General features: G+C 41.2%; 1 protein-coding gene across 3 annotated transcripts in view; it reads left to right on the top strand.

The window, feature by feature from the left end:
* Adgrv1 (adhesion G protein-coupled receptor V1) overlaps positions 1–25,479 on the top strand; it is a 543,529-nt gene that overhangs the window by 504,114 nt on the left and 13,936 nt on the right. For all 3 annotated transcript variants that reach the window (XM_031360570.1, XM_031360571.1, XM_031360569.1), the window contains one exon: positions 24,618–24,806. In XM_031360570.1, the coding sequence (XP_031216430.1) occupies positions 24,618–24,806 (189 nt within the window). The remainder of the gene's footprint in view (positions 1–24,617; positions 24,807–25,479) is intronic.

Genomic DNA, 25,479 nt, shown 5'->3' with positions numbered 1-25,479 from the left:
TGGCTTCATTTTCATTAAAGTCTAGAAAGTCTTTAATTTCTTTCTTTATTCCTTCCTTGACCAGATTAAGCTTCCACGTGTGTGTGGGTATTCTATTGTTTATGTTGTTATTGAGGAGCAGCTTTAGTTCATGGTGATCTGATAGGATACAAGGAATTATTTCAATCTTCTTGTGTCTGTTGAGGCCTTATTTGTGACCAATTATATGGTCAGTTTTAGAGAAGGTACCCATGAGGTGCTGAGAAGAAGGTATATCTTTTTGTTTTAGGATAAAAAGTTCTATAGATATCTGTTAAGTCCATCTGTTTCATAACTTCTGTTAGTCTTACTGTGTCTTTGTTTAGTTTCTGTTTCCATGATCTGTCCATTACAGAAAGTGGGGTGTTGAAATCTTCCACTATTATTATGCACTTTGAGCTTTAGTAAAGTTTCTTTTATGAATGTAGAGGCCCTTTGATTTGGAGCATAGAGGTTCAGAATTGAGAGTTCATCTTGGTAGATCATACCTTTGATGAATATGAAGTGTCCCTCGTTATCTTTTTTGATCACTTTAGGGTGAAAGTCGATTTTATTCGATATTAGAATGGCTACTCCAGCTTTTTTCTTGGGGCCATTGGCTTGGAGAATTGTTTTTCACCCTTTTATTCTGAGGTAGTGTCTGTCTTTGTCACTGAGGTGGGTTTCCAGTATGCAACAAAATGTTGGGTCCTGTTTACGTAACTAATCTGATAGTCTATGTCTTTTTATTGGGGAATTGAGTCCATTGATATTAATAGATATTAAGGGAAAGTAATTGTTGCTTCCTGTTATTTTTGTTGTTAGAGTTGGCATTCCGTTATGTGGCTATCTTCTTTTAATTTTATTGGAAGATTACATTTTGGCTTTTTCAAAGATGTAGTTCCCCTCCTTGTGTTGGAGTTTTCCACTTATTATCCTTTGAAAGGCTGGATTTGTGGAAATATATTGTGTGAATTTGGTTTTGTCATGGAATACTTTGGTTTCTCCATCTATGGTAATTGAGAGTTTTGCTGGGTATAGTAGTCTGGGCTGGCATTTTCTCTTAGTGTCTGTATGATATCTGCTAAGGATCTTCTAGCTTTCATAGTCTCGGTTGAGAAGTCTGGTATAATTCTGATAGGCCTGCCTTTATATGTTACTTGACCTTTTTCCCTTACTGCTTTTAGTATTCTTCCTTTGATTTGTGCATTTGGCATTTTGGCTATTATGTGGCGGGAGGAATTTCTTTTCTGGTCCAGTCTATTTGGAGTTCTGTAGGCTTCTTGTATGTTCATGGGTATATTTTTCTTTAGGTTAGGAAGTTTTCTATAATTTTGTTGAAGATATTTACTGGCCTTTTAAGTTGGAGGTCTTCACTCTCTTCTATTCCTATTATGCTCAGGTTTGGTCTTCTCATTGAGTCCTGGATTTCCTGGATGTTTTGGGTCAGGAACTTTTTGCATTTTGCATTTTTTTTTGACTGTTGTATCAATGTTTTCTATGGAATCTTCTGCACCTGAGATTCTCCCTTCTATCTCTTGTATTCTGTTGGTGATGCTTGCATCTATGTTTCCTGACTTCTTTCCTAAGACATCTAACTCCAGCGTTGTCTCTCTTTGTAAATTCTTAACAGTTTCTACTTCCATTTTTAGGTCCTGTATGGTTTTGCTCAATTCCTTTACCTGTTTGGTTGTGCTTTCCTGTAATTCCTTCAGGGATTTTTGTGTTTCTTCTTTAAGGGCTTCTACTTGTGTACTCATGATCTCCTGTAATTTTTTAAGGGATTTTTTTGTTTCCTCTTTAAGGGCTTGTACCTCTTTACCTGTGTTCTCCTGTATTTCTTTAAGGGAGTTATTCATGCTCTTCTTAAATTCCTCTATCACCATCATGAGATATGATTTTAGATCCAAATCTTGCTTTTCTGATGTTTTGGTAAATCTAGAAACTGCTGTGGTGGGAGTACTAGGTTCTGATGAAACCAAGTCCTCTTGGTTTCTGTTGGTAAGATTCTTGCATTTGCCTTTCACCATCTGTTGATTTCTGGTGTTAGATGTTCTTGCTGTCTCTGACTGGAGCTTGTTCCTCCTTTGGGTCTGTAAGCCTGTGTCAGCACTTCTGGGAGATCAGCTCTCCTCTGGTAAAACCCAGGCACAGATGGCTGTGGATCAGTTGTCCTTCCTGAGTCCTGGGGTCAGAGCACACCTTGTAGACCATTTTTCACTTGCGGGAAAGGTGCAGAGAGAGCTGTGGATCTCTTGTCCCTTCTAGGTGTGGATGGAGGTTGAGAGGATCCTGTACCAGCTGCTCTGCCACTTGTGAGGCCTGTGCTTTCGGGCTGGTCCTGCCTTAGAAAGTCACCAGAGAGAAAATGGCAGATCTCACCTGAGTCCCTGGGTTAAAGCACTCCCTGAAGGCAGGCTCTCTGCTTGCAGGGAAGGGGCAGAGAGGGCTGAGGATCCACCATGGTCACTCCTAGGTGTAGATGAAGGTTAAGAGGATCCTGTCCAGGCTGCCCTGCCACTTGTGAAGCCTGAGCCTCCCGGCTGGTCCCACCTAGCAAGGAACCTCTTAAGAATGGTACTGTACTTCTGGATTTTGAGAACCTGTGGCCAGAGTTGCAAAGCTCTCAACTAAGACTTGGGAAACATAGACCTGGCTCTATCTCCCCATGCAACCTGAACCAAGATCCTTAAGCTTTCTTTCTTCATCTTAAAGAAGAAGAACCAATCCCACTCACCTGGGACTTTGTGCTTTAATTGTAAACTAGGAAAGCAAACTGAAAGAAAAGTGAACCATACCTTGTATCAGCACCCAAAAAGGTTTTGTGGGCACTTTCATTTTTTCTGTTTTTATAAATTTTTAAAGTTTTCAGTTATAAATGCTCCCTAGGATTTTTGTTTTGAATTGAAAAACTGAGACTGCAGGAATCCTGGGCATCTCCAGACTAGCAGGCCATTGGAGTTGGGGCTGGGAAGTGGATCTGCAATCTCAAGCAACTACTGGTCCCAGAAGGCTTTGGGGTCATAATTCCTCACTTGTGGATGTTCACTATGTAGGTCCTCCCTAGGTAGATGCTCCCTAAGCCTTTCCTTATTCTCTCAGATATCTTGGGACTTACAGAACATATTTTGTGTTCAAACTTTAGTTTTTATTTTTACTGAAGCTTCTTACTCAAATGCTATATTTATAATACTTTGATAAGTACACAATAAAACAGCAACTCAAGAGAGAATAACTTAATAATTAGATACTTCCTTGATTATATAATAATTCCCTATCCCCATCACTAGTTTTTGACATTTTTTTTCTCTCTGAGAAAAATAAGGGGAAAAATTATGTCACTGAGCAGACAGAGTAATTTGAATAATTCATAAACCCACTCATGGTAGGTAGGGTTACAGTCATGCATTAAATGCATCAAAAAAAAAAACCTTGCCAACCTTACCTCTATTATGCTAGAAAAACACTTGCATCTACATGCAGTTGACCACACCATTTTACATCAAATCTGTATTATAATGAAATGTTAGTTATCTTATGTAATTTGTTAAGTACAGTAAGCTATAGAACATGGGTTAGTAATTTTGTATTCACATGGCATATGAGGACTTATATTTACTGTCACTTTCTCACAGTGTGAGTAACTTCTTACTGCACATAATACACTCATGCAATACTATACACAGTACAGTCATACACTACTGCACACAATACACCATACAATTATGGCCATGACAAAATACCTGAGGAATACAACTTAGAGGCAGGAATGTTTATTTTGGTTCACCTGTATAAACGTCTCATTTCTTCCTGGTAGGTAGAACACAAATTTGATCAGTTCACTCCCAGCAACCAGAAGCAGGAGTTGGGGTGGACCCATTAGCTGGTATTTCTCTTTTTATTCTATCCAGATCTCCAACCAATGTGATGGGGCTACCCATACTCAGGAAAGGTCTTTTGCTCCTAAACCAATCCTCTTAGAAAAATGCCCCCACAGGCACTCAACAGTGTAATTTTCTGACTTCCTAGGTATCTTTTAATCCAATGAATTTGATAGTCAGGGTTAACTACCACAGTGGTTTCAACTGAACATGTAATGCCGTCAAACTGTTGTGGAGTTAAAAACTCATGAATGAAACCATCTCTGCATGTGAAGTATGGCCTGGTGTGTGAAACTGAAACAAAATTACTAGTTCCTCTCACTGTAAAGGTGGCTTTATCTTGTGTTGTTTGTATTTATTGTTGGTAATAATGCCACTATCATGAAGAGTTAGTAGGAGAATCAAGAGAATCCAGAAGTGGGTTCAGGAAGGTGTAGTCTTTGAGGGGGGCTGTAGAAGTCATGGAATGAGAGTGAAGAGAGTCTCCATAGGTGCTAAGTAGAAGAAAGGGATGGATAAAGTCACAAGTAAAAACAACATAGTTTTTTTTTTCATAAAGACATTTTTATTGGATATTTTCTTTATTTACATTTCAAATGTTATCCCCTTTCCTGGTTTCCTCCCCTCCTGGAAACCCCCATCCCGTCCTTCCTCCTGCTGCTTCTATGAAGGTGTTCCTCTACCCACTCACCAACTTCCACCTCCCCGCCCTCGATTCCCCTATACTGGAGCATCTATCGAGCCTTCATAGGACCAAGGACTTCTTCACCATGACAAGTACAGAGCTTGTACTGATGTGAGGTCCCCAATAGAGGAGTTAGAGAAAGGACTGAAGGAGCTGAAGTGGTTTGCAAAGCCATAGGAGGAACAACAATATCAACCAATCAGATCCCCCAGAGCTCTCAGGGACTAAGCCATCAACCAAGGAGTACACATGGCTCCATTTTTTTTTTTTTTTTTTTTTTGACCAAACTCTAACTGTGTAGGAAAATAACATTGAAAAAGCCTGGCACAGGGATGGGTACTAGGAGCAAGCATCAGTGTACCATCATTGTGTATTTTTATTAGAACAGTTTAGAGAACATTGTAAAATTCTTCTGTGGAAATCTCAACCACTGCAAACTTGAATGCTGGCCTTTTGCATTCCTTCTACAAATTCGGAGACAGCATCAGAGAGAGTCCGCTAAAATACAAACTGTTACGTCCTTGTTCTTTCCCCGATACTGACTCTGCAGAGTGAGCACACATCCATGCGAGGGACTTTTTATAATAAATAACACACGTTCATAAGCCAGAATTGTAATCTGGGGGGTAATGTTCTTCAGAAGGGACCATAACAGTCTCTTCATGCATCTCACCACAGTGACACCTCACAACGAGCTAAGAGCCTGAGGGATCAGAAGTGCAGCGGAACTTGCAGTTCAGCACATAGTGAAATAGCACTGAAGGGAGCAACCTTATCTTGTCTTTACAGTACAGGAAATGATAGCAGGGGTGTGTGTGTGTTTGTGTGTGTGTGTGTGTGTGTGTGTTTGTATCTGTATATGCATATACATGTATGTGTTGCAAATGTGTGTGGTCATGTCTGCCACAGTGCATATGTAGAGGTCAGAGGACCACTTCTGAGAGTCATTTGACCCTTTCCACTATGGGTTCCAATCATCAGGTTTCCATGGCAATACTTTTACCCAATATCCCATATGACTGGCCCTACTGTTCTTATATTTTATCAGTCATCACCTTGCATCTGACCATTGCCATGCTAGGATTACATTGCCATGCTAGGATTACGGATACAAGCTGTTACCTATGGCTTTATGTGGGCTGTAGGGGTCCATGCGTTAGTCCTCATGCTTAAGCTGTGAGTATGTTATCCACTGAGTCATGTTCCCAGACAAGAAGGGTTTTTTAATAAAAAAAAATTATTATATCATTTCTTGAATTGATGGATAAAGAAAGGCTGTGTTTCTATAATATCACAGCTTCTTGAATGTTTAGTTGTTTCTGAAGGCTGAACTGCTGTAAGAAATTTATAGATTTTTGTTTGTTTGTTTAGTTGGCTGGTTGGTTGGTTGGTTGGCTTTTAGAGAAAGGGTTTCTCTGTATAGCCCTGGCTGTCCTGGACTCACTCTGTAGACCAGGCTGGCCTTGAACTCAGAAATCCTCCTGTCTCTGCCTCCCAAGTGCTGGGATTAAAGGTGTGCGCCACCACCGCCTGGTTTGTTTGTTTTTAAGACAGAATCTCACTAGGCTGCCTTTTATCTTGACCTGGCTTCGAACATGTTATCTTCCTATATCAGATTCCTGAGGGTGACATGATAGGAAGATGCCACCATGCCCAGTTTCTAGAGACTTTTAAAGATAGTGAGACTGGAATTTTAGAGTTCTAGAACATACTTTGGAGAAGTTTCCATGCAGTCTTCCTAAACTTCCATATTTATTTAACATCTTTATGATAACAGTATCTACTTCTCTATGATTTTTAGTTCTTCTTCAAATGCTTCCTATTTCTCACTTTTATTTCAAAGAAATTGTGGGTCACTACTACAACATGAAGATACATCCCAAAGTTGTGTCTCTGTTTGCCTCCATTGCTCTGCCCCTCCCAGTGTTCTATATATTAGATTGGCACAATAATTGCTAGAGAATGAAATTCATTTCACACTGAAAACAGATCTTGAGTTCTCAATTACCATAGCTATCTCAGAGGTATGAAAGCATGGGCTTGAGGTAACAAGGACTAGTTTCACCTAAAGTTTCCCTTCTCTCCTTTCATTACAAATGAGAAGAGCAACTGATAGATTAATATACAAGTGTACTTTTGTTCTGTTCCTAGAAAATGTACCATAAAATGAATTCAGGAGGAATGAACAATCAAATCATAACAACAAAAGGCTGAACATCATGACACTGAGCCGCTCAGTTCAAGTGAAAATGTACTATAGTGTTTCCCCTTTCCCAGTCCACAGAAGTTAACAGACTGAGAAGTTGAAAACAGCAGAAAGTTGTGCCTTCCCTAGGATCCTGTGCTCAGTATCCAACAGTAAGAGTGTCAGCTACTGGAATCTTTACACAGAACATTAGTTACAGTATCTAGCTAAAGGGAATCACAGATGTTTACTTAAATGAGCCATATGGTTCCCAGTGACTACAGTAGAAGGCCCAAATGGATCCCGTTGATTGTTTGAAATTATAATTCTAAGCAGTGTGATTAGATTTTAAACAATGCTATAAGCAATTCTTCCCGGGGCCGTGAGGAACTCGGCAGCGCTGAGACTGGCTTCCTTCTAGCACGTCCAAGAGCCATTGTGACTTTAGGAAGCAGTCAGAGGAGGGTGTTTAGGTTATGAATTAACAGTATGGCAGTCTGTTGATTTTTGAAAGCATCCCAAATTTTCATTGTGAAAACAAATAAGAATTAAATAGTTTGGGACAAGTCTTGGTGCTTGCTGTATACCCAGCTTCCTGATTTTGCATCCTGAACTCAAGCTACCAATTCAATTTGCTTTGCTTCATCTGCATTTACTAGTTATCTACCTGTATTATGTATAAACTCTGTGCAAGGCCCCCTATACAATAACTCATATCTCTACTAAGTACTCTTGCACAGAGCAAAGGCTCAGCTGCTTGATCAGTACCTACAGAACAAAGCCCTGGGGTAATAAACAACCCCTAGTGGGCGGGGTGGTAACGGGGCTTCCACACAGATAGTAACTACCTCATCTTTGGCTCAAGGCAGTCACTATCATTACCGGAATTTTGAAAGCAGGAAGTTGCGATTTGCAAACCAGACACCTGTGGATGATCTGGAACTTGGATGCCTGCCTTGTGACGTTAAGGAATCAAACTGTATCTTACATGCGTGCTGCCGGCTGCTTCTGAAAGAGGCACACGCCCAAGCACTGCCTTTCCCAGGTTGCTCCCAGCCCTGTTTTTGTTTTCTGTTCTTCAGTTCCTCTCTGTTTTCTTCAGCAGCGGTACAGAAATGATAGGGCCAAGTCACAGAACAATCCTGTCTCTAGCCCAGTGTTGCAAACAGATTACGTCATGTGTTGGACTTCTTCCACCAGGAAAAAAAAAAAAAAAAAACTTTCAAGAAGCAAAGCAACTTCTCAACGCAAAGTAAACACAGAGCCCATGACTGGCTGCACTTGGCACATGAGAAAATATGTACTTCCAGTGGATCTAGTGTGCTCACTGTGGCACCAAACGTCTCTTTCCTGCTCAAGTCCACCAGACTGTCTTGGGCTGACCTCATTTCTCCCCTTAACCCCACTCCCAGTCTATCATTTGAATTAAGCATGGAACCTTTCGTTATTTCAGCTCCTCTAAGTGGGACAGTGCCTCTGGCTATCAGCACAGTTCTTAGGGAAAAAATGTTGGATAATTAAATGTGTTTTTAATATAAACATTATTTTGGTAGTACACACTGGAAAATGATGAAGTATGCAAATAATTTGAAAATGTCAGGCTGGGGATGAGGTGCTAGAACATGTTAGTCATTTCAAGACCGGATTTCTGCAAATCAAGTGGATTTGGGGGAGAGAAGTGGGGCACTAGAAGTTTCAAATAAGAGATTGAATTTAACAAGGATTTACTGAGGACCATGTGCTTGCCTTATAATTAAGATTTATGGGCTTTATTGTCAGAACAGAGGAGCTGGGAGAGTGGGTCTTCAGGGAACAGCCCCAGGCAGTGGAGGACAAGGTGCCAAGTGAGGGGAAATACAGAACACTGCTCTGCAGGGTGGAACCAGAAGATATTACTGTAAATTAGCGAGGGCCCAGAAGACTTTAAGGAAGTGGTAGGTTAATGCTGGATCCCCATCAACCAAAGAAAAGACTTGGAAGTATCATAAAGGCTATAATAGCGCGGAGGAAGGGGGCTGGGCATGATGTCATGTGCACAGTATGCCTCGTAATCCATGTGTTCATGGTTTGTTGGTCTGGTTTACAGTAAATTGTATTTAACAGCTTACTGACAGAAAGTGCATTTAATCAGAATAAATCTTGAGAATTATTTAAGACCATCAGGCTCTCCTCTCTTCCCTCTTTCTTCCTGCCTCTCTTCTGGCTCTTTCCTCCCCTCTGCTGTTCCTTCCCCTCCTAAATAATGAAGCTGCTTTTACCATGTACCACTGTGTGCCCAGCATAGAGCTAAGTGCTCCAGGATTTCACTTACCAGGGGTTAGGAGTGTCACTGACCCAGAAGTGAAATAGGCCTCTCCATTTAACTCTAAATCAGTATTTTCACATTTCAGTTCAGAGTTTAAAAGGTTCTCATACAGCTTAAAGGGAATGTCTATAGCTGCAATTCTCCACTTTGAATAAATTAACAAAGGTAAGCAAGACCTGCCCACAGAGCTTGCCTTGTCACTTCAACTAACCTAATTATCTAACTTAGAAACTCCCTCATAGGCATGCCCAGAGTCTTGTCTCTAGCAGTTCTCCATCCTATCAAGATACCTCACTCTGACCTTCTCAGCGACCTCCTTGACCACCTATTTATGGAGCCAACTGCAGGACTTTCCCTTCCCTGAACATCACACTTCTCATCTAGCAGGTTGTAGAATATTCCTGTGTGTATTTGTGCTTCTGTCTGTTCTCTCCACTCCACCTGCATTCCTCCATCTACTAGAATTTAAACTTGTCAGAAACAGCCATTGTTCTTAGATTGGTTGTTTATGCAGAGAAATAGACCACTTCCTCAGTCAGATGAGCTGATGGATAGAAGATGGACAGACATATAGACATATAGATAGATAGATAGATAGATAGATAGATAGATAGATAGATAGATAGGTAGGTAGGTAGATAGATAGGTAGATAGATGAGAGAGAGATCAAGGAACTCCACTCTTTTGGGTGGGGTTAGTGGCCTAGAAAGGAAGGCTGAAGGAGTCTTCAGCCTCTGCCCCTTTACACAAGACACCACCAATTAGGAAAAAGCCCTCGCCAGAGAACTGGGCTACAGGCACCTAGATCCTGGTAGCCTGAGAGCTGTGAGCAGCATGTCTGTGCTGTTTAGAAGCTACCCATTTTGAACTATTCTAGGCCTGAAAATCCTAAGACAAGAATATTATCCATGATAACACAACTCAGGTTAACATGAATGTCTACTGTGTATGGCTGCCCTTGAAAGGGCTTCAGACATCTTGTTTTCTCAGTCCTTATCACAGCCTCTCAAGACACCTGCTATCACCTCCATTACCTTACAGAAGAGGAAACGGACACACAGCAATGCTAGCAGTTGGCTCCAAATGACAGAACCTGTGAGCCTGCCCAGCCAGGGTTTAGACCAAGTATTTGGAGGGCTGGTTGTTCTTATTCCCAAGGCATGTGGCTCAAGGGTTTTGCTGTGTTCTCTGCCTCTTCAGGAGCATAAGAGCCATAGAGATTCATCTTCTCTCTCTCTCTCTCTCTCTCTCTCTCTCTCTCTCTCTCTCTCTCTCTCTCTCTCTCTCTCTCTCTGTCTCTTTCTGTCTCTGTCTCTCACCCTCCTCCTCCTTGCCCCTCCCCCCTCCATGCTCCCCTCCCCCTCATATACCAATATCCTGGCAAAAGTCATGTCTGAACTTTGTCCTGTCACACTTCTGTGGACATTCACTGTCAGTGAACACAAGGATGCAAGCCAGGGGTTTGGAGAAGGGAGGGAGAAGGAAAAGGACTAGTACAGTAGTGAGGAGCCACTGAAGAGAAACTTCTGCATACAATGTCACTGCCAGGTATTGTGTCAGTGATGACAATCATGCCCTGGCCTGTACACTCAGAATTAGCAAGCAGACTAGAAGGTGCAATTCAGCAGAGATGCATTGTTTCGTACTGTGAAATCATGCTTGCTTACTTACTTTATTTGTTGTTTACTCTCTATTGTGCTGGAAGTTGACCTCGGTGCCTTGCTCATGCCAGGCACGTCCACTTTATCCACTTTATTTTTCTTGAAAGAAGCGTGAGGTCACAATCTACTGTGGCCAGAGCAAGCAGTGCGCATGAGCAACAACGGCTCGGTCAAGTACTTTCTCTCCTTCTGGGTATACACATGCCTGCTCAATGATACCTCACCAGTTATAAAAAGGAGCTGACTTCTCTCCTGGTTACATTTAGAAAATGCCACTTTGAGATGCCTTCATTAAGAACTTTATTTCCACAGTTATAATCTGCTCAAAACTGTGCAAGGGCAGGGAAGCATAGGGGAAAGAAAGATCATGACGTGCCACCCAGGCACCACTGTGCTCTGTGCACACAGAGTGATTAGAAACAGGCTGCTGCGAGATCCATCTTTCAGGCGAAGGATCCTGAGAGACCAGGAAAGGAACAGAGAGTCATTAACTGCTTTGTAAGATTGTCTTTCTGGGGTTGGGAGCCATAGAAACATTCTTAGATTTATTTTACTAGTAAACAAAACACTTCTCAAATTCAATAGCAAGTCGATGGCCCAAGTATGTTTGCTTGGTTTTTTTTTTTATTTGTTTGTTTGTTTTTTGTTTTGGTTTTTGGTTTTTGGTTTTTTTCACTTTAAACTATACTGACCTTTATAGAAGCAAAAGAGCAACGTTTGACATTTTTGTAGAAATGAAAAAGACAATTTGGCAATTTTAACCAGTTGCTGCATAGTACAACTTGAGCAACTCTTTCCAGACACAAACCTCTTTCAAGCAGACTTCATCTGCTTCATCTTCCTTTCTTTTTCAAATCACGAGTAAATAAACAACTTTAATCATATGAACCTGTAGCTCAGATTGGCCTGAGGTCATCTTTTCCCTTTTGGTTGGGGGTGTGGTGGGGGCACTAAAGAAAAAAAAAAGGCAGATGTGGGAAAAGAGAGAGGGAGAGAAGAGGTGGGAGAGTGAGAAGAGAGAGGAGAGAGAGGAAGAGGAGGAGGAGTTGGGGAGGGAGAGAAGAAAGAAGGGGAGAAGGGGGCAGACACACTACCCCTGGAAAGGCATGATTGCCTTTGACCTAAACTCTATGCACATTTCTGAACTGAACTCAGTTCTATCCAAAAGTGCAGGTCCTGGCTTGGTTCTTCAGACTTCTGGCTCTGACTCTCTCACTCCATAAAGAAGAGACACCACCATGAGCTGTGGGAGTAGGAGGTGAGGGGTGGGGTGACGGGTTCTTTTAACTTGTATCACATTTTTATCTGATAACTTGACTTCTTCTTGCAACAAAAATAGCCTGTTGTCTCTATCTCAGCCTCTGGACTCCTGGCTATTTTGGGTGGGGATTCCCAGTAGCCTGTTGGAAGGATGGCACTGAGTCAGGCAGAGGGTGGTTGCAGGGGAATTCTGTCTGTGCTGCCTTCCTGCTGTGGGCAGTCAGCCTTGCACTCTTGGTTTACAAGGCTTTTTTTTTTTTTTTTTTTTTTTTTTTTTTTTAACTGAGAATTGAGGGCGGGCACCTGTTGTCCTCCATACCCCTTCTCTACTTTCCTTATCACCTCTGTGCTCCATAGCTCTTGGCTGTTGTTTACACATACACATTGCTGAGTGAAACGGTGAAGCAGGGCAGAGCTGTTTCTGGTCTGACTCGCACTGGCCTGTCCCTTCTCCCTAGCTGTAAAGGCTAAGAAGGTCGGTGCCTGCTCTGAGGCTGTGTTTCTGAGGGATTTGAAGCTCTGTGTTCTGTTCTGGTCCAGAACAGGACCAAGAATCCAGCCTCTCCCTCCTCCTACCTCAGATCTGCCACACAAAAAAAGACTTGACATCTTGTGGCTCATTTGAGGCCACCCTGGGAGCTGGGGTTGGTTCCAGGCTCAAAAAGGGGGTCAAAGAATTTTAAAAACAACTTTGATTTTTTTAAAGGAAAAAAAAAGAAACCACATAAGTCCAATGTAGAAAATTTGTAAGAGGCAAAGTTGGGAGAATGTCATTTCCTTGATCCTTGTGGAATATGAGGGAGAACCTGCTAGGAAACCCAGAGGTAGCAAGCTGACAGCCAATGAACTGCCTGCCAATCAGCTTTAATTGGCCTGAACAATGTATAAAGGTTGTCCTTAAACATAAGAACATTAACAACCTAGGGATTTTCACATCAAACTTTGATTTCTAACTTTATAAAAATCAGAGCATCCGTCTGACACTAGTTCTGTCTAAGAGAGTCAAGAACTGGGATCCTCTGACAAGGTGAATTGTTGACCTTAATCTCCAGGCTGGGCCCCCTCAGCCCTACAGACCAAGGACCATGTCTGCACACTTATGAGCAAGGATGAATGGCATGAAAGTTATAAACTAGCCAAGAATCTACCAATAAAAAGATACCACAACGGTGGAGAGATTCGGATAGCCAAGGGAGTGTGTGCAGGGCACTTCATTTTACCTTTTAAAGTCGAACTCCAAACCAGGTGCCCAACTTGATAAACATGAGGCACAAGGCTGAAGTCAAAATACTGTGAGCTCTGAATCATTCTCATGGCTTTCACCCGAAACTATAGAGATAACATTCAAACTTCATGTTTTCGGTAGCTACCAGCTGTCTATAAAACTGCAGAGGCTAGCTCTGGTGACCCACAGCCTGACAGCCCCTGGAAGGCTAGCTGATAAGCTGAAGGTAGAAGATAAGGGAGACTGGAAAATCCTTTGGTTCTGCAGCTGTGGGTTCCTGTTGTCTTCACAGCCGTGGTATGTCTACATTCCCAATCCTCAAGCAGTTCTGTAAACTTGAGCATCAACTCTCTGCTGACCTGAGAATCCAGTGGCCTAGGGGATTCTTCACGGCACGTGCCATTATTATCAGCTGCCAGGAATGGCACTGGCACTCAGAGATGGTACGAAGATGGATCATTCTTAGGTTTCTCCGTCCTAAGCTTACAAGCTGACTAGAACAACAAAACATCCTTACTGAACCTTGCTATGTGCGTGTTTCAGTTTTGTGTGATTCCATGTGTGTATATATGTGTGTAGACAATGTGATGTAGGTGTGTTTGTGTGTGTGTGTGTGTGTGTATGTGTGTGTGTTGAACCCAGACAACATCAGATCTTAAACTACATTACTCTCCACCTTATTCCTATCAGACAAAATCTCTTGCTGATAACCCTGGAGTAGGCCAGCTAGTCTGGTGTATGCATCAGTGAACAAGGTAGATGCCTTGCTTCAAAGCAGATGGTGAAGACTGGTACCCAGGTTGTCCTCTGACCTCCACATATGTGCTCTGGTATGCATGTGTCTGCATACACACATGATGCACTCACACATATTATTAAAAAAAAAATCTCTCTATAGCAAAGGAAACAGCCAAGAGACTGAAGAGACATAGTATAAGAGAAAATATTTGCCAAGTATGTATTTGAAAAGATATTCCTATCTAAAACAAGTAAGAACCCAAGCACTGCAATACAAAATAGCAAGAAAAGCTATAATAATAACAATTCTCTGTTTGAAAACAGGCAGCAGATCTAAATAGCCATTTCTCAAAAGATGCACAGGTATATGGAACATTCAACATTCCCAGTGATTCAGGATATGTAAATCAGTGCCTCACCCCAGCAAGAATGGCTACCATTAATACTACACATAGTAAATGCTTTTGGGGATGTGCTGAAAGGAAACTCCTTGCATAATGTTGGAATGAGTATAAATTAGTATAGCCACTGTGGGGCACAGTTATAAGCACAGGGGTTCCTCAAACAATGAAAACTACCATATAGTCCCATAACTTCATATAAGCAAATAAAAGGGAGTAAAAACATAGAGGAGACAACTGCATTCCAATGTCAGTTTCAGTACAATTCACAAAAACCTAGAAATGGAGAAAATGTGGATTAGCTAACGAACAGGTAAAGGCAATGTGTAAACACTGGGCAAGGCAACAGCCTCTCAAGGAAGAGGCTCATAGAGCCCACCCCTCACTGCCAAGACTTATATGCAATGAATTCTTGGTAGTACAGGAAGAGACATTTTCTTCAGTGGTATAGCTACTAGTAAGGTACCCACACACGTTCACCCATGATCCTATGAGCAATGCTAAAGCAACCCACTAGATAAGACACAAGAAAAGATTTGACAGTAGAAATAGGGGTATTGAAAAGGAAGCGGGGTCAGTGGGTATGAATGGGGAAATTAGCAGATGATGGAGACTGCATATGATATAAATACAGTATGCGCATTTATGAAAATGTGACATGAAATCCAGGATAATACATAATTAGTACATGGTAATAAAATGTTCTTAAAAAGAAACTATGGCATATATCCACAGTGGCATATTATTTAGCTATAGAAAAGAATGAAATGTTGTCATTTGCAGCAACATTGAAAGGAGCTGGAAGACATTAAAGACATTAAATTAAACAAGACAGACACAGAACTAAGTAACATGGTCTCACTAATACAGACTGTAAAAAAGTTGACCATAGAGAGTGAATACTAGCTGGTCACCATCTGTACCCAGAAACTAAGGCTGTTCCACAGCCCTCTGTACACAGGTTCTATAAGGAGAGAGCTGGTCTCCCAGGAGTGCTGACACAGGCTTACAGTCCCACAGCAGGGACAAGCTGCAGCCAGAGACAGCAAGACCAAGTAACACCAGATGGTGAAAGGCAAGTGCAAGAACCTTACCAACAGAAACCAAAGCTACTTGGCATCATCAGAACCCAGTTCTCCCACCACAAGTCCTGGATACCCCAACACACCAGAAAAGCAAGATTTGGATGTAAAATCACATCTCATGATGCTGATAGAGGATTTTAAGAAGGACATAAGTAATGCCACTGCATTTGAGCCCTCCTTACCTCTCTGTCTCCAGTCATATCTACTCTCCTTCCTCTACATTTAACTTCTCCCCAGTTCCAACCATACTGAACTGTCTTTGCTCTCAAGAACAAAAAGAAACTTGTCTGTAAATGAAAAATTAGGACATGACCACTTCTAGATATAGTTGAAGAGATGGTTTTATCGTAGATATGAGAGGGAAAATAGCCAGAGATATCTGGCAGAGTCCAGACTGAATTGGGTCATGGAGAGAAGGATAAGAAAGGAAGATAAAGAGGACAAGCAAAACAAGAGAGGAGCCACAGACCAAGAGATCAAGAGACTGTGTGGTGGTTTGAATAGGAATATCCCTCACAGACATATGTGTTTGAATGCTTATACATGGGGAGTGGCGATATTTGGAGGTGTGGCCTTGTTGGAGTAGGTGTAGTCTTTTTGTTTACTTATTTATTTGTTTGTTTGTAGACAGGGATTCTCTGTATAGGCCTGGCTGTCCTACTCACTTTGTAGACCAGGCTGGCCTCGAACTCAGAAATAAGCCTGCCTCTGCCTCCCAAGTTCTGGGATTAAAGGCGTGTGCCACCACCGCTCGGCTAGGTGTAGTCTTGTTGGAGGAAGTGTGTCACTGTGAAGGCAGGCTTTGAGATATCACATATGCTCAAGCTAGGCTTCATATGGCAGTTTCCTTCTGCTACCTTCAGAACAAGATGTAGAACTCTCAGTTCATTTTCCTGCACCATGTCTGCCTGGATGCTGCCATGTTCCCTGCCATGGTGATAATGGACTGAGCTTATTAAACTGTAAGCCAGCCCCAATTAAGTGTTTTATAAGAGTTGCTGTAGTCATAAACCCCTAACTAAGACAGTGTGTGTACCAAGAGAGTATATAGCCAAAATGGCTGAGTTATTCAGGGATGGGAAGTAGAGACTAGCTGCTAGGCTGAAGAGGTTTAGGGTAGGGAGCATCAATATGAAGATCCACAGATTCGGTGTGAGATTTGTCCCAGGATTCTTTGAGACATAACAGTCTGGTCTTGAAAGCTCTTTTCTGATGTCCTCTCTTCCTTCACCTATGTCTTTCTGGAAGAGCTAAGTCAGAACATTTCATAGTGGCCTTATGTCTTGGGCCTCAACTCTGAATTCTGTTTGTATGATTTTTTTATTTCATCCCAGCTTTATGCTACAATCAAGTTACTTTTGTCTTCTTCTCTCTGAATCAGTATCTGCTTGAAGACAGTTATATGTGTTTTCTCTTTGGTTCCAAAGCACTTCACAAATGAACAAATACTAAAATGAATTATAAGAATCACAAAAGGCCCTTACAATGAGTTGGCCTACCCTACATTCCAATGCCTTTTCTCTGCCCTCCTGTACCTCCAGCTGAGGCTTCTCTGCCCTGAAAATAAATGAAATAAACTGTCATGAAAGGCAATGACACTGAGGATTTGAGATTCCACCTCCCTGGGATGGAAGGGAGATGGGGGTGGGCTACAGAGCTGATCACAGCAAAGGAAGAGCCATTCCAGAGGAGTTTAAAATCACATGGTTATAAAACTCACACAATTTCTCCTTTATAGGTTACTAGGGAGAAGATTAAACCCATTTATTTACTTTCTGTAGATAACTGGTCCATTTCCTCTGACACACACAAATCAGTCTGTAAATTAATACATCATGAATACTTAAATAGTGAATCTGGGTTTTGGAGCCTTGTCAAAATTATGTTGGGTTTGAGCCTGCTAAATGAAAAATCAAATCTTCATTTATGATGTTTCCAAAGAAAATCACCTTCTCAAATGAACTTTCAAGAAAATAACCAACCAACAACCCTCTGTCCTTCCCTGGTTAAAGAAGCAGGGGAGGCGACTGTGGCAGCAGCAAATCATCCTGGAACTCTAGACAGGGAAGAAGTCTACGTTCTTACTGAGTGACTTTCATTGGTCATAGTACCCTTCATAGCAATAAAACCCTAGGACACTGAAATATAAACTGACAGCCACTGAAGCAAAATTTTAAGAAATAGTATATAAATATATGAATGTATTGTTCTCATTAGCTACACAGACAATTCTTCATAGAAATCTAAAATGTTTTCTTATATTTTAAGGATTATTGATGTCATAAATATTGAGATTTTTGTCCTGTAACATCCCCCTGTTTTTATTTTCCCTACCATTACAACCTAAGTGTATGTTTGTAAAACATGCATTCTCCCATAATGTTGGCAACACTGAATTCAAGTCATGAGCTGCTCTGTTTATGAAAGACTTGCAAGGCTTTGTAAAGGAACCCAAAATTTGAATAAGGGCTTTAACTCTTTAATTTTAGAAATTTTCTCTCATTACATACAGTTATTGCCTTACATATCTTAAAACATTATTAAAAGGAAAAAATTGTTGAATATGGCATACTTTTCTATGTAGGTTTAGAGGTCTTTTTTTTTTTTTTGTTAAGATTTATTTATTTATCATATGTAAGTACACTGTAACTGTCTTCAGATGCACCAGAAGAGGGCATCAGATCTCATTACGTGTGGTTGTGAGCCACCATGTGGTTGCTGGGATTTGAATTCATGACCTTCCGAAGAGCAGAAGGTGCTCTTCCCCGCCGAGCCATCTCACCAGCCCCCGGTTTAGAGGTCTTAAGTCCATATGTGCATGAGCATGCACACAGATACACACATGCACATCCACAAATGCCCCCATACACCCCTGTACATACTATAAGTGACTTTGTTCCAAGTTAATGACTTATAACAACTATACTTACAAACTTCATTCCCTTATTTACTTAGAATTAACCATGGGAACAGATGACAAAGAGAGAACATCAATTTAAGGATTGTACAATTTCTAGGAAAACATGAGTTAAGGAATGGCTTCAGGTGTGTTGCACATTTGAGGAGTGAGTGAGCCTGCAAAGCTCAGAACTTCTTCACAACTTTTTTGGCCCCAGGTTTTTAAGCTGTGTCAAGTTAACCTAAAGCAAGCCTGCATGCCCAGTGGGTCAATTTTTGTTCTATTCACTGCTTACCAAATTCTACAGGAGGACAGTCAACTATTGCATGTTAACTCCATGACTGAATCAGGACTGATAGTAGAGAATTTAAATTGTAGATCATCCTCATATAAAGGAAGCTGGCCAAAATGTGAGTTTTGTTTAAAGTGGAGCAGGGGAGCATTTGACAGGTGTATTACATGAACTGGGATAGTATGGATAATGCTGGAACCTTGGTAAGCAATTGCTAGTTTGCCATGAAGTCCTTAACATTTATATGGTTGGTGAGGGGTGAGAGGGTGGGGAAGGTGGGGGCTAGGGGTAATGATACAAAGAAAGATGCTGGCTCAGCACACCAACTCAGGAATGTTGAGGTTTGGTCTGTTGCTATATACTGTAATGCTAAATTCTGTACCTGAAGGGAAGGTGTAGGCTTAGGAGTAAATTTTCATGTTTATAAGCTTTTGTTATGCAAACCTTGTTCCTTGATTTAAAACTATTGGTTCAATAAATTGGCTACCACCAATTACTAGAGAGATTAGAGGGAGGTGGGTTTGGAGTGACCTGGGTGAGGCAAAGAGATGAGAGGAGAAGGAAGAGAGAGGGGAGATGGACCGACCATGAGCATTTGTCCAGGAGAAACAGCAAGTATCTGGGGTAACACCCCTAGGGAGGTAGCCAGGCCAACAGTTAAAAAGAGTAGATTAAGGATAATTGTCAATAACCGTCGTCTCATTTATTTGTAAGCTAGTTGGGAATGAACTTAAATTGGTTGTACTACTCAGGAGGCAGAAGCAAACAAGCCTGGTCACTGGCAAAGTAGAATCCAAGGTTACCCTAGCAGCAACTGCTTGCTGTAAACCCAACCTTCTGCCTAAGCAAGTATGGTTTTATGCTTACACAAGAGCCTCACAAATTTAATGAGTTTCAGAAGATCCACAGAAATTGTAGTTTTAAACCAAGATTGACTACTTCCTTCTGAGTGTTAAGATTTACTATTTCAAAAACTATTTAAAAAAGTCTTTTGGTCTCTCCCTCTTTCCTTTTTGTCAATAAGCATTAACTAAGTTTGCCTCAAAGTTTTATATTTTTTTAATGAAAATATGTATGATTTCTTCAATTTCTGCTGGTAAGTACTCTATGAGGCATCTATAGAATCTTTGTTTCACTAATAAGAAAACTGGGACAAAAAAAGATGTCTTGTTATTTGTCTCTACTAAATAATTTGTCATCAGATGTCAGCTTATTAAGATTGTAACAAATATTATCACAATATAAATAATATCCCCACAATATTATTAATTCAAGGTTATTGTTTATGCCTGTTTTATATGGCATCTCTAAGTGTGGCATGGACAAGGTCATAACATAAGGAATATTTATCTGCTGTTAAAACTTTTTGGACCTTGCTAATTGAACTGACAAGCTTTTTGGTAATGTTGACAGGAGTGGCACCCTGCCACAACTGGCCCCTGAGGTATGGCACTGAAGGATCTAAGATCATGAGTCAGGCTACCCTCCTTGCCTAAAGATACCTTCTGGTCAGCATATTGTGCATTTTAGTTACCTGTCAGCAGCTTCTCTGTGCTGTTCTGCCCAGCGGTAGCAGTTGCACGTGAAAAGACGCTCCATTTACTTTGTCCTCTGTGTCTGTTTTTGACAACATAAAGTATGTCATACCTGCAGAACAGACTCCTCTTCTTCCTTCTGCCATACACCAGTGTCTATCTTCTGCTCTGACTTGCTAACAGTTCCTTGCTTGCTTTTCTGGTCATTCTTCTGGAATGTTCTCTAGAAGTTTAATCATGAGCACTCTGCTCTTTAGTCTGTACAGTGTTTCCAAAAAACAAAACAACAAACACTCTTCGTGCATCTCACTACACCCATACAGCCTGGCTATCTCTACCACACAGTTGTCTTCCACAGGTAGGCCTCTCACCTTACTTATTCCCCTCTCCTCCAGTCTGGTACTTAAAATACGGTACATATTTTCATTTCAAACATGCAAGCAGTTTAGTTTGTTTTCACAGCCAATGATCTCCTCTGGCATCTCCACTGGCACCAGGTCATTTAGTTTCCTGACTCATGTTCAGAGCAACACTCTTCTTAAGTCACCTGCCGCTGGCTGTCTAGTTGAGGTTACTCCACAGAATGACTAAGTAGGGACCAGCATACTAACTTTTAAGGCCCTGTTTTCAAAATGTCAACTTGAAGGATGATAATGAAAAGATTCAGGCTGAGTTCATGATGACTGTAATCCCAGCACTTTGGAGGCTGAGATGAGAGGACTGTACGTTTGAGGCAGGTCTGGGCTACATAGCAATTTCCAGGCTAGCCTTTTTAGTTAGACCCTGTCTGTCTTTGTTACTGTTTTAATGCTGTGAAGTGACACCAGGACTAAGGCAGTTTATCAAAGACAGCTTGCTTACAGTTTCAGAGGGTCAGTCCATGATCATCATGGTGGTAGCATGATGACAAGCAGCCAGGCATGGTGCTGAAGCAGTAGCTAGGAGCTCATATTCTAATCTTCAGCTATGAAAGAAAGAGGGAAGGGGTTGGTGGAGAGAGGAGGGGAGAGTTTGGCCCTGGTACAGCCTGGGGCCTTTGAAACCTGAAAGCCCACCTGAGTGCCACACCTCCTTCAACAAGGCCACACCTCCTAATCCTTCTGAAATAGCATACTAACTAGGAAACCAGAAATATATGAGCCTTTGGGGGCCATTCTCATTCAAACCATCACACCATCTCAGGAGAAAAAAAAAAATCCCAAAACGTATTTAGAGGCATTCTGGAAGACACAACAATTAAGAACAGTGATTAAGAGTACTGGTTGCTCTTCCAGAAGTCCTGGGTTTAATTCCTACATGGTGGATCACAACTGCCTGTAACTCCTGTTCTCTTACTTTCTAAGAACTTGCAAACGAATAGATTTCTTTAAAATACCAAATGTTTGAGCTTAAGAGAGCTTAATTTGGATAATACCACCTTGTCCTGCCCCATTTCTGAAGGCAGGAGAGTGGCAGGGTTCCACATGGAAGCCTGAAGTGTCCCTCAGCCAGGAGCCGTTATAGCTTGATGAAATTGGAGAAAGATCTCAGAAGAGAGTCCAACACAGCCAAGACATGTTCTAACTCCTGTTTTAGCCAGTTCTGTCTTGTCACTTCTTGTTAAACTTGTGAACTGAAGCACGGGACTGGTAGACATGATGGAGAGAACAGCTGAACTCCCTTCACTTGCTTCACTCTGAACACGCTAGAGGCCTGTCTCAATGGTTAAACCTGCATCTGCTCCCTACCACCCATAAGACAACACAAGGCCCTGTGACTCCAGTTCCAAGGGACCCAAGAGCCTCAGCAGGTTTCTGCATGCATTTGATGCAAAGAAAATCATATAGGCAAATAAATAATAACAAATAAAAATAATAATAATAAACAAACTAATAATAAATAATTCTTTAAAAATAGAGTTATGAACGTGTATAATCCTTTAAACTATGGATGATTTCATTTGTGGCTCACAGAACATTGACTAATAAGTTTATATTCCTGGATGAAAAGAAATAAAGAATAGACCTTAATGTTATATTCAATCCAACTGTAAATACGTTAAAGACTTTTAAAAGCAGTTTCATGATTATAGGAGGACCATGAAAATAATCAAAATGGCAACTCACAGACACAATTAGCTTCCCTGTAAACCTGCCATCTGTAAATGACAGGAAGTATAGATAGCTGGTGTATGTGAACCTGATGCTTGGTGGGGATCAAATATTGTTTTATTTACAAGCAATCTGAGAGCAGGAACCATGCATACTTCATCCTTGCATCTCAGGCCCTGGCAGTATAGACTGTGGACATGCAACATTCTACAAAAGGAGAATCTAAGGGGCTCAGTTGAAATTGCTGCACACAACACTGTAGCGGGACCCTGCACACAGCGTGCAGTACTTGGAAGGGGAACTTGTTTTTACTCTGAGGTCAGAAACCTCCACAGCTGAATACTTTGATAATGCAGGCCCTCTTTCTGTATTTGCACAGCTTGGCCCAGACCAAGCAAGAGTCAATTTAAACATAATCTGCATTTAAACATTCTTTCCTTTTTATTTTAACCATGTTTGTGTTTCCTGGGGCACATCTAAAAGTCTCAAAATATTTGCCGTATACTTCGATGCTTTTAAGAACAAAAACAATGCAGTTTTTGAGCGTAGGTATGTTCAGCAGGCAGAACATTTCCTGGCGCACGAAAGGCTGGATATGAAAACAAGCAAGAGGGAGACTGCCGAGCTTTAGCAGATGGTCCTTAGAGATGGGTTTTAAAGCATGGGGCTTGTTTCCTTATCCAGCTTTTAACCTGACACATCTCAACACTTACAGTGACCCCGAAATAAATCAGGAACATTTGCACAACATTTAAGGCTGACACTTTAATTTTTTTTCCTGTTTTGTCTATTGCTGTGGCCAATGTAATTAGGTCACAGTCATGTGAAAAGTTAGTTGTATAAGAAAAAATGTTGGATGAGCATGGGTATTTTCAGGAAGACTTGTTTCTATTTATATGCACAGTATCATTTGTGCTTGAAGCCAATTCACTGGGCCTACATCTTTTGGGATATTAATATGCTCTCCAAAAGAACAGACAAGCCTAAATCAAGGGGAAATGTCTGCTTCTGTTTGCTCTCATGTGATGACTACGGCAATGAGGAGTTTTGGTTTGGTTTGGTTTTGTATGTTTATCAAACACCACTGCTTTTTAAAACATGCTCTTAGTTATAGAGACCAGCTGAGAAGGTATCAGCCCAGTAGAAAGAGGAGAGAGATTCTCACACACTTCCAAAGACAGCCATGTGTCACATAGCACCTTGTCCTCTCGGTTCCTGCATGTAAAAGCTGCTTCTGACTGCTGGGCCCTGGTGATTCCTAAGAAGCATGTTGCTATCTATTTATACCTGTCAATAGACAGTGCAGGTTCAGTTGTACAGCTGGTACAATTTCAATTGCTACAGTACTCTAGAGATGATAGGAACCATGGAGACTCCAAATTTTACAAATGCTGACACATATTTTTCAAAAATATTTTACATTAATTCTATTTATTCTTTAATTAGATGATTGTCTTTATTTTTATCTTTGTGGATTCAGAATTTTAGTGGCAGGTTCTTATTTGCATTCAAATTTTAAACACCAAGAAATGTAAAAAATAAAATAAAATAACCACCATTTAAGGTATCTTATTGCCTACATGAAACTGTCAGAATCAACAGGCTTTGAACAGTAGTCATACAGTATAGCACACGTGGAAAACATGAAGGAAAATGGGTGTAATGAGCAGAATGCAAACAGAAAGGCAGTGTCCCTCTCTGTGACGGAAACAGAGTAGTTATCAAGAGCTTGAGTATGTTGCGAGGAATTTGAAGGGCTAATGGCTTTTGAAGAATGCACAAGAGAAGTTTGTTGCTCTTGTGTAGCATTTATGGAGAAGCATTGCTAACTGTTAAGCAATCAGCAGAGACCATAGGAGTGAGTTGGTTCCCAGTGAGGTAAGTAGGTGAGATGCACACAGGGTGTCAAGTGGAGTTGTTCAACTCTTTCCAGACACACATAAAATGAGCAGAATGCCCCATCAGCTAATTAGACATCGAGATAGATGAATAAAAGCAGTCAAAACAGTCACTTTTTAAGAGGTCAAGTTGTATGCTTTCTACATGTATACTTCTAGATGTATACAGCTCATTAATAAATTTCTATAATTTTTTTCATGTGTTAGAAAGGCAGAGATTCACTTATTTATATATTAAGAAAAAAATGACTAGTGAGAGTCCACACTTCCTATGCAGTACTGATGAGCCTTTAGTGGCTTTGAACTGGCAGTGACCTCTTACCTGACTCCTAGCATACAGTCAGTCACTCCTGGATTTGCATAGCCTGGAGCCTCCTGAAGGTGATCAGATGGACTTGACCTTGACACTATGTTTATGCTTCAGCTGAGCTGGCCAGACGGCCTCTGACACACTTACTAATGGGTTTTTTCCTTTTACAGGGACTTTATGTTTTTGTGGTTTATTTCATTTTACACAACCAAACGTGTTGCCCTATGAAGGCCAGCTATACGGTGGAAATGAATGGTCACCCAGGACCCAGCACAGCCTTCTTCACTCCGGGGAGCGGAATCCCTCCAGCTGGAGAGATTAACAAGTCTACACAGAACCTCATCAATGCTATGGAAGAGGTGTGTTCCCCACCCCCACCTCTGTTTTTCCTCCCTCACCTCCTGACCAGCCCTTCCTCATTCTGAGTGTCAGAGGTTACTGACTGAATTCTGAGTTCTTTCCCCTCTGCACTATTATTTGAGGTATTGTAATTATGTTTTTTCTGTCCTGCGAGCATCCATTTATTCTGAGAAATCAGAGAACAATGCATCATTTCCTTCAAAAACCTTCAGAACTCTTAATTTGATGTGATAGAGATATCAGTGTGACTAAGAAATGCTCCTGTAAGATAGTATTCTTCCTAAAGTCACACTCACAGATGGCTGTCTTTATTTTCCTGTCCCCCTGACACTTCTTCAATCCCCACAAAGAGAAGAAAACAAGCGGTGACTCTTTTCAACTTCAATATGATCAAGCATTCTAAAACAAAAGCTCAGAGAGTGCTTTTGTGGCACTCCTGGAAAATCTAGGCAGGATTTCCTCCATAAAATCTGTCTCCCACTGCTGGCTACATTATTCTGTCCATACAAGTTTGATTTCCTGAGCCTGACTCACATGCCCTCCACCCCTGCCTTTTGGCAGCATATTCGAAGGGCCACTATTTAAACTGAAAAGCATACCTAAATAGATCTGTTGAAGAAGAGGCAGTGATGTACAGCCCTCCTAACTGTTCAGGTCAGGGATGTGCTCAGC

Source organism: Mastomys coucha, unplaced genomic scaffold (genome assembly GCF_008632895.1).
Source record: "Mastomys coucha isolate ucsf_1 unplaced genomic scaffold, UCSF_Mcou_1 pScaffold8, whole genome shotgun sequence".
NCBI classification, from domain to species: Eukaryota; Metazoa; Chordata; class Mammalia; order Rodentia; family Muridae; genus Mastomys; species Mastomys coucha.
The sequence above is the reverse complement of the archived record's forward strand: the minus strand, read 5'-3'. Positions and strand labels throughout refer to the sequence as shown.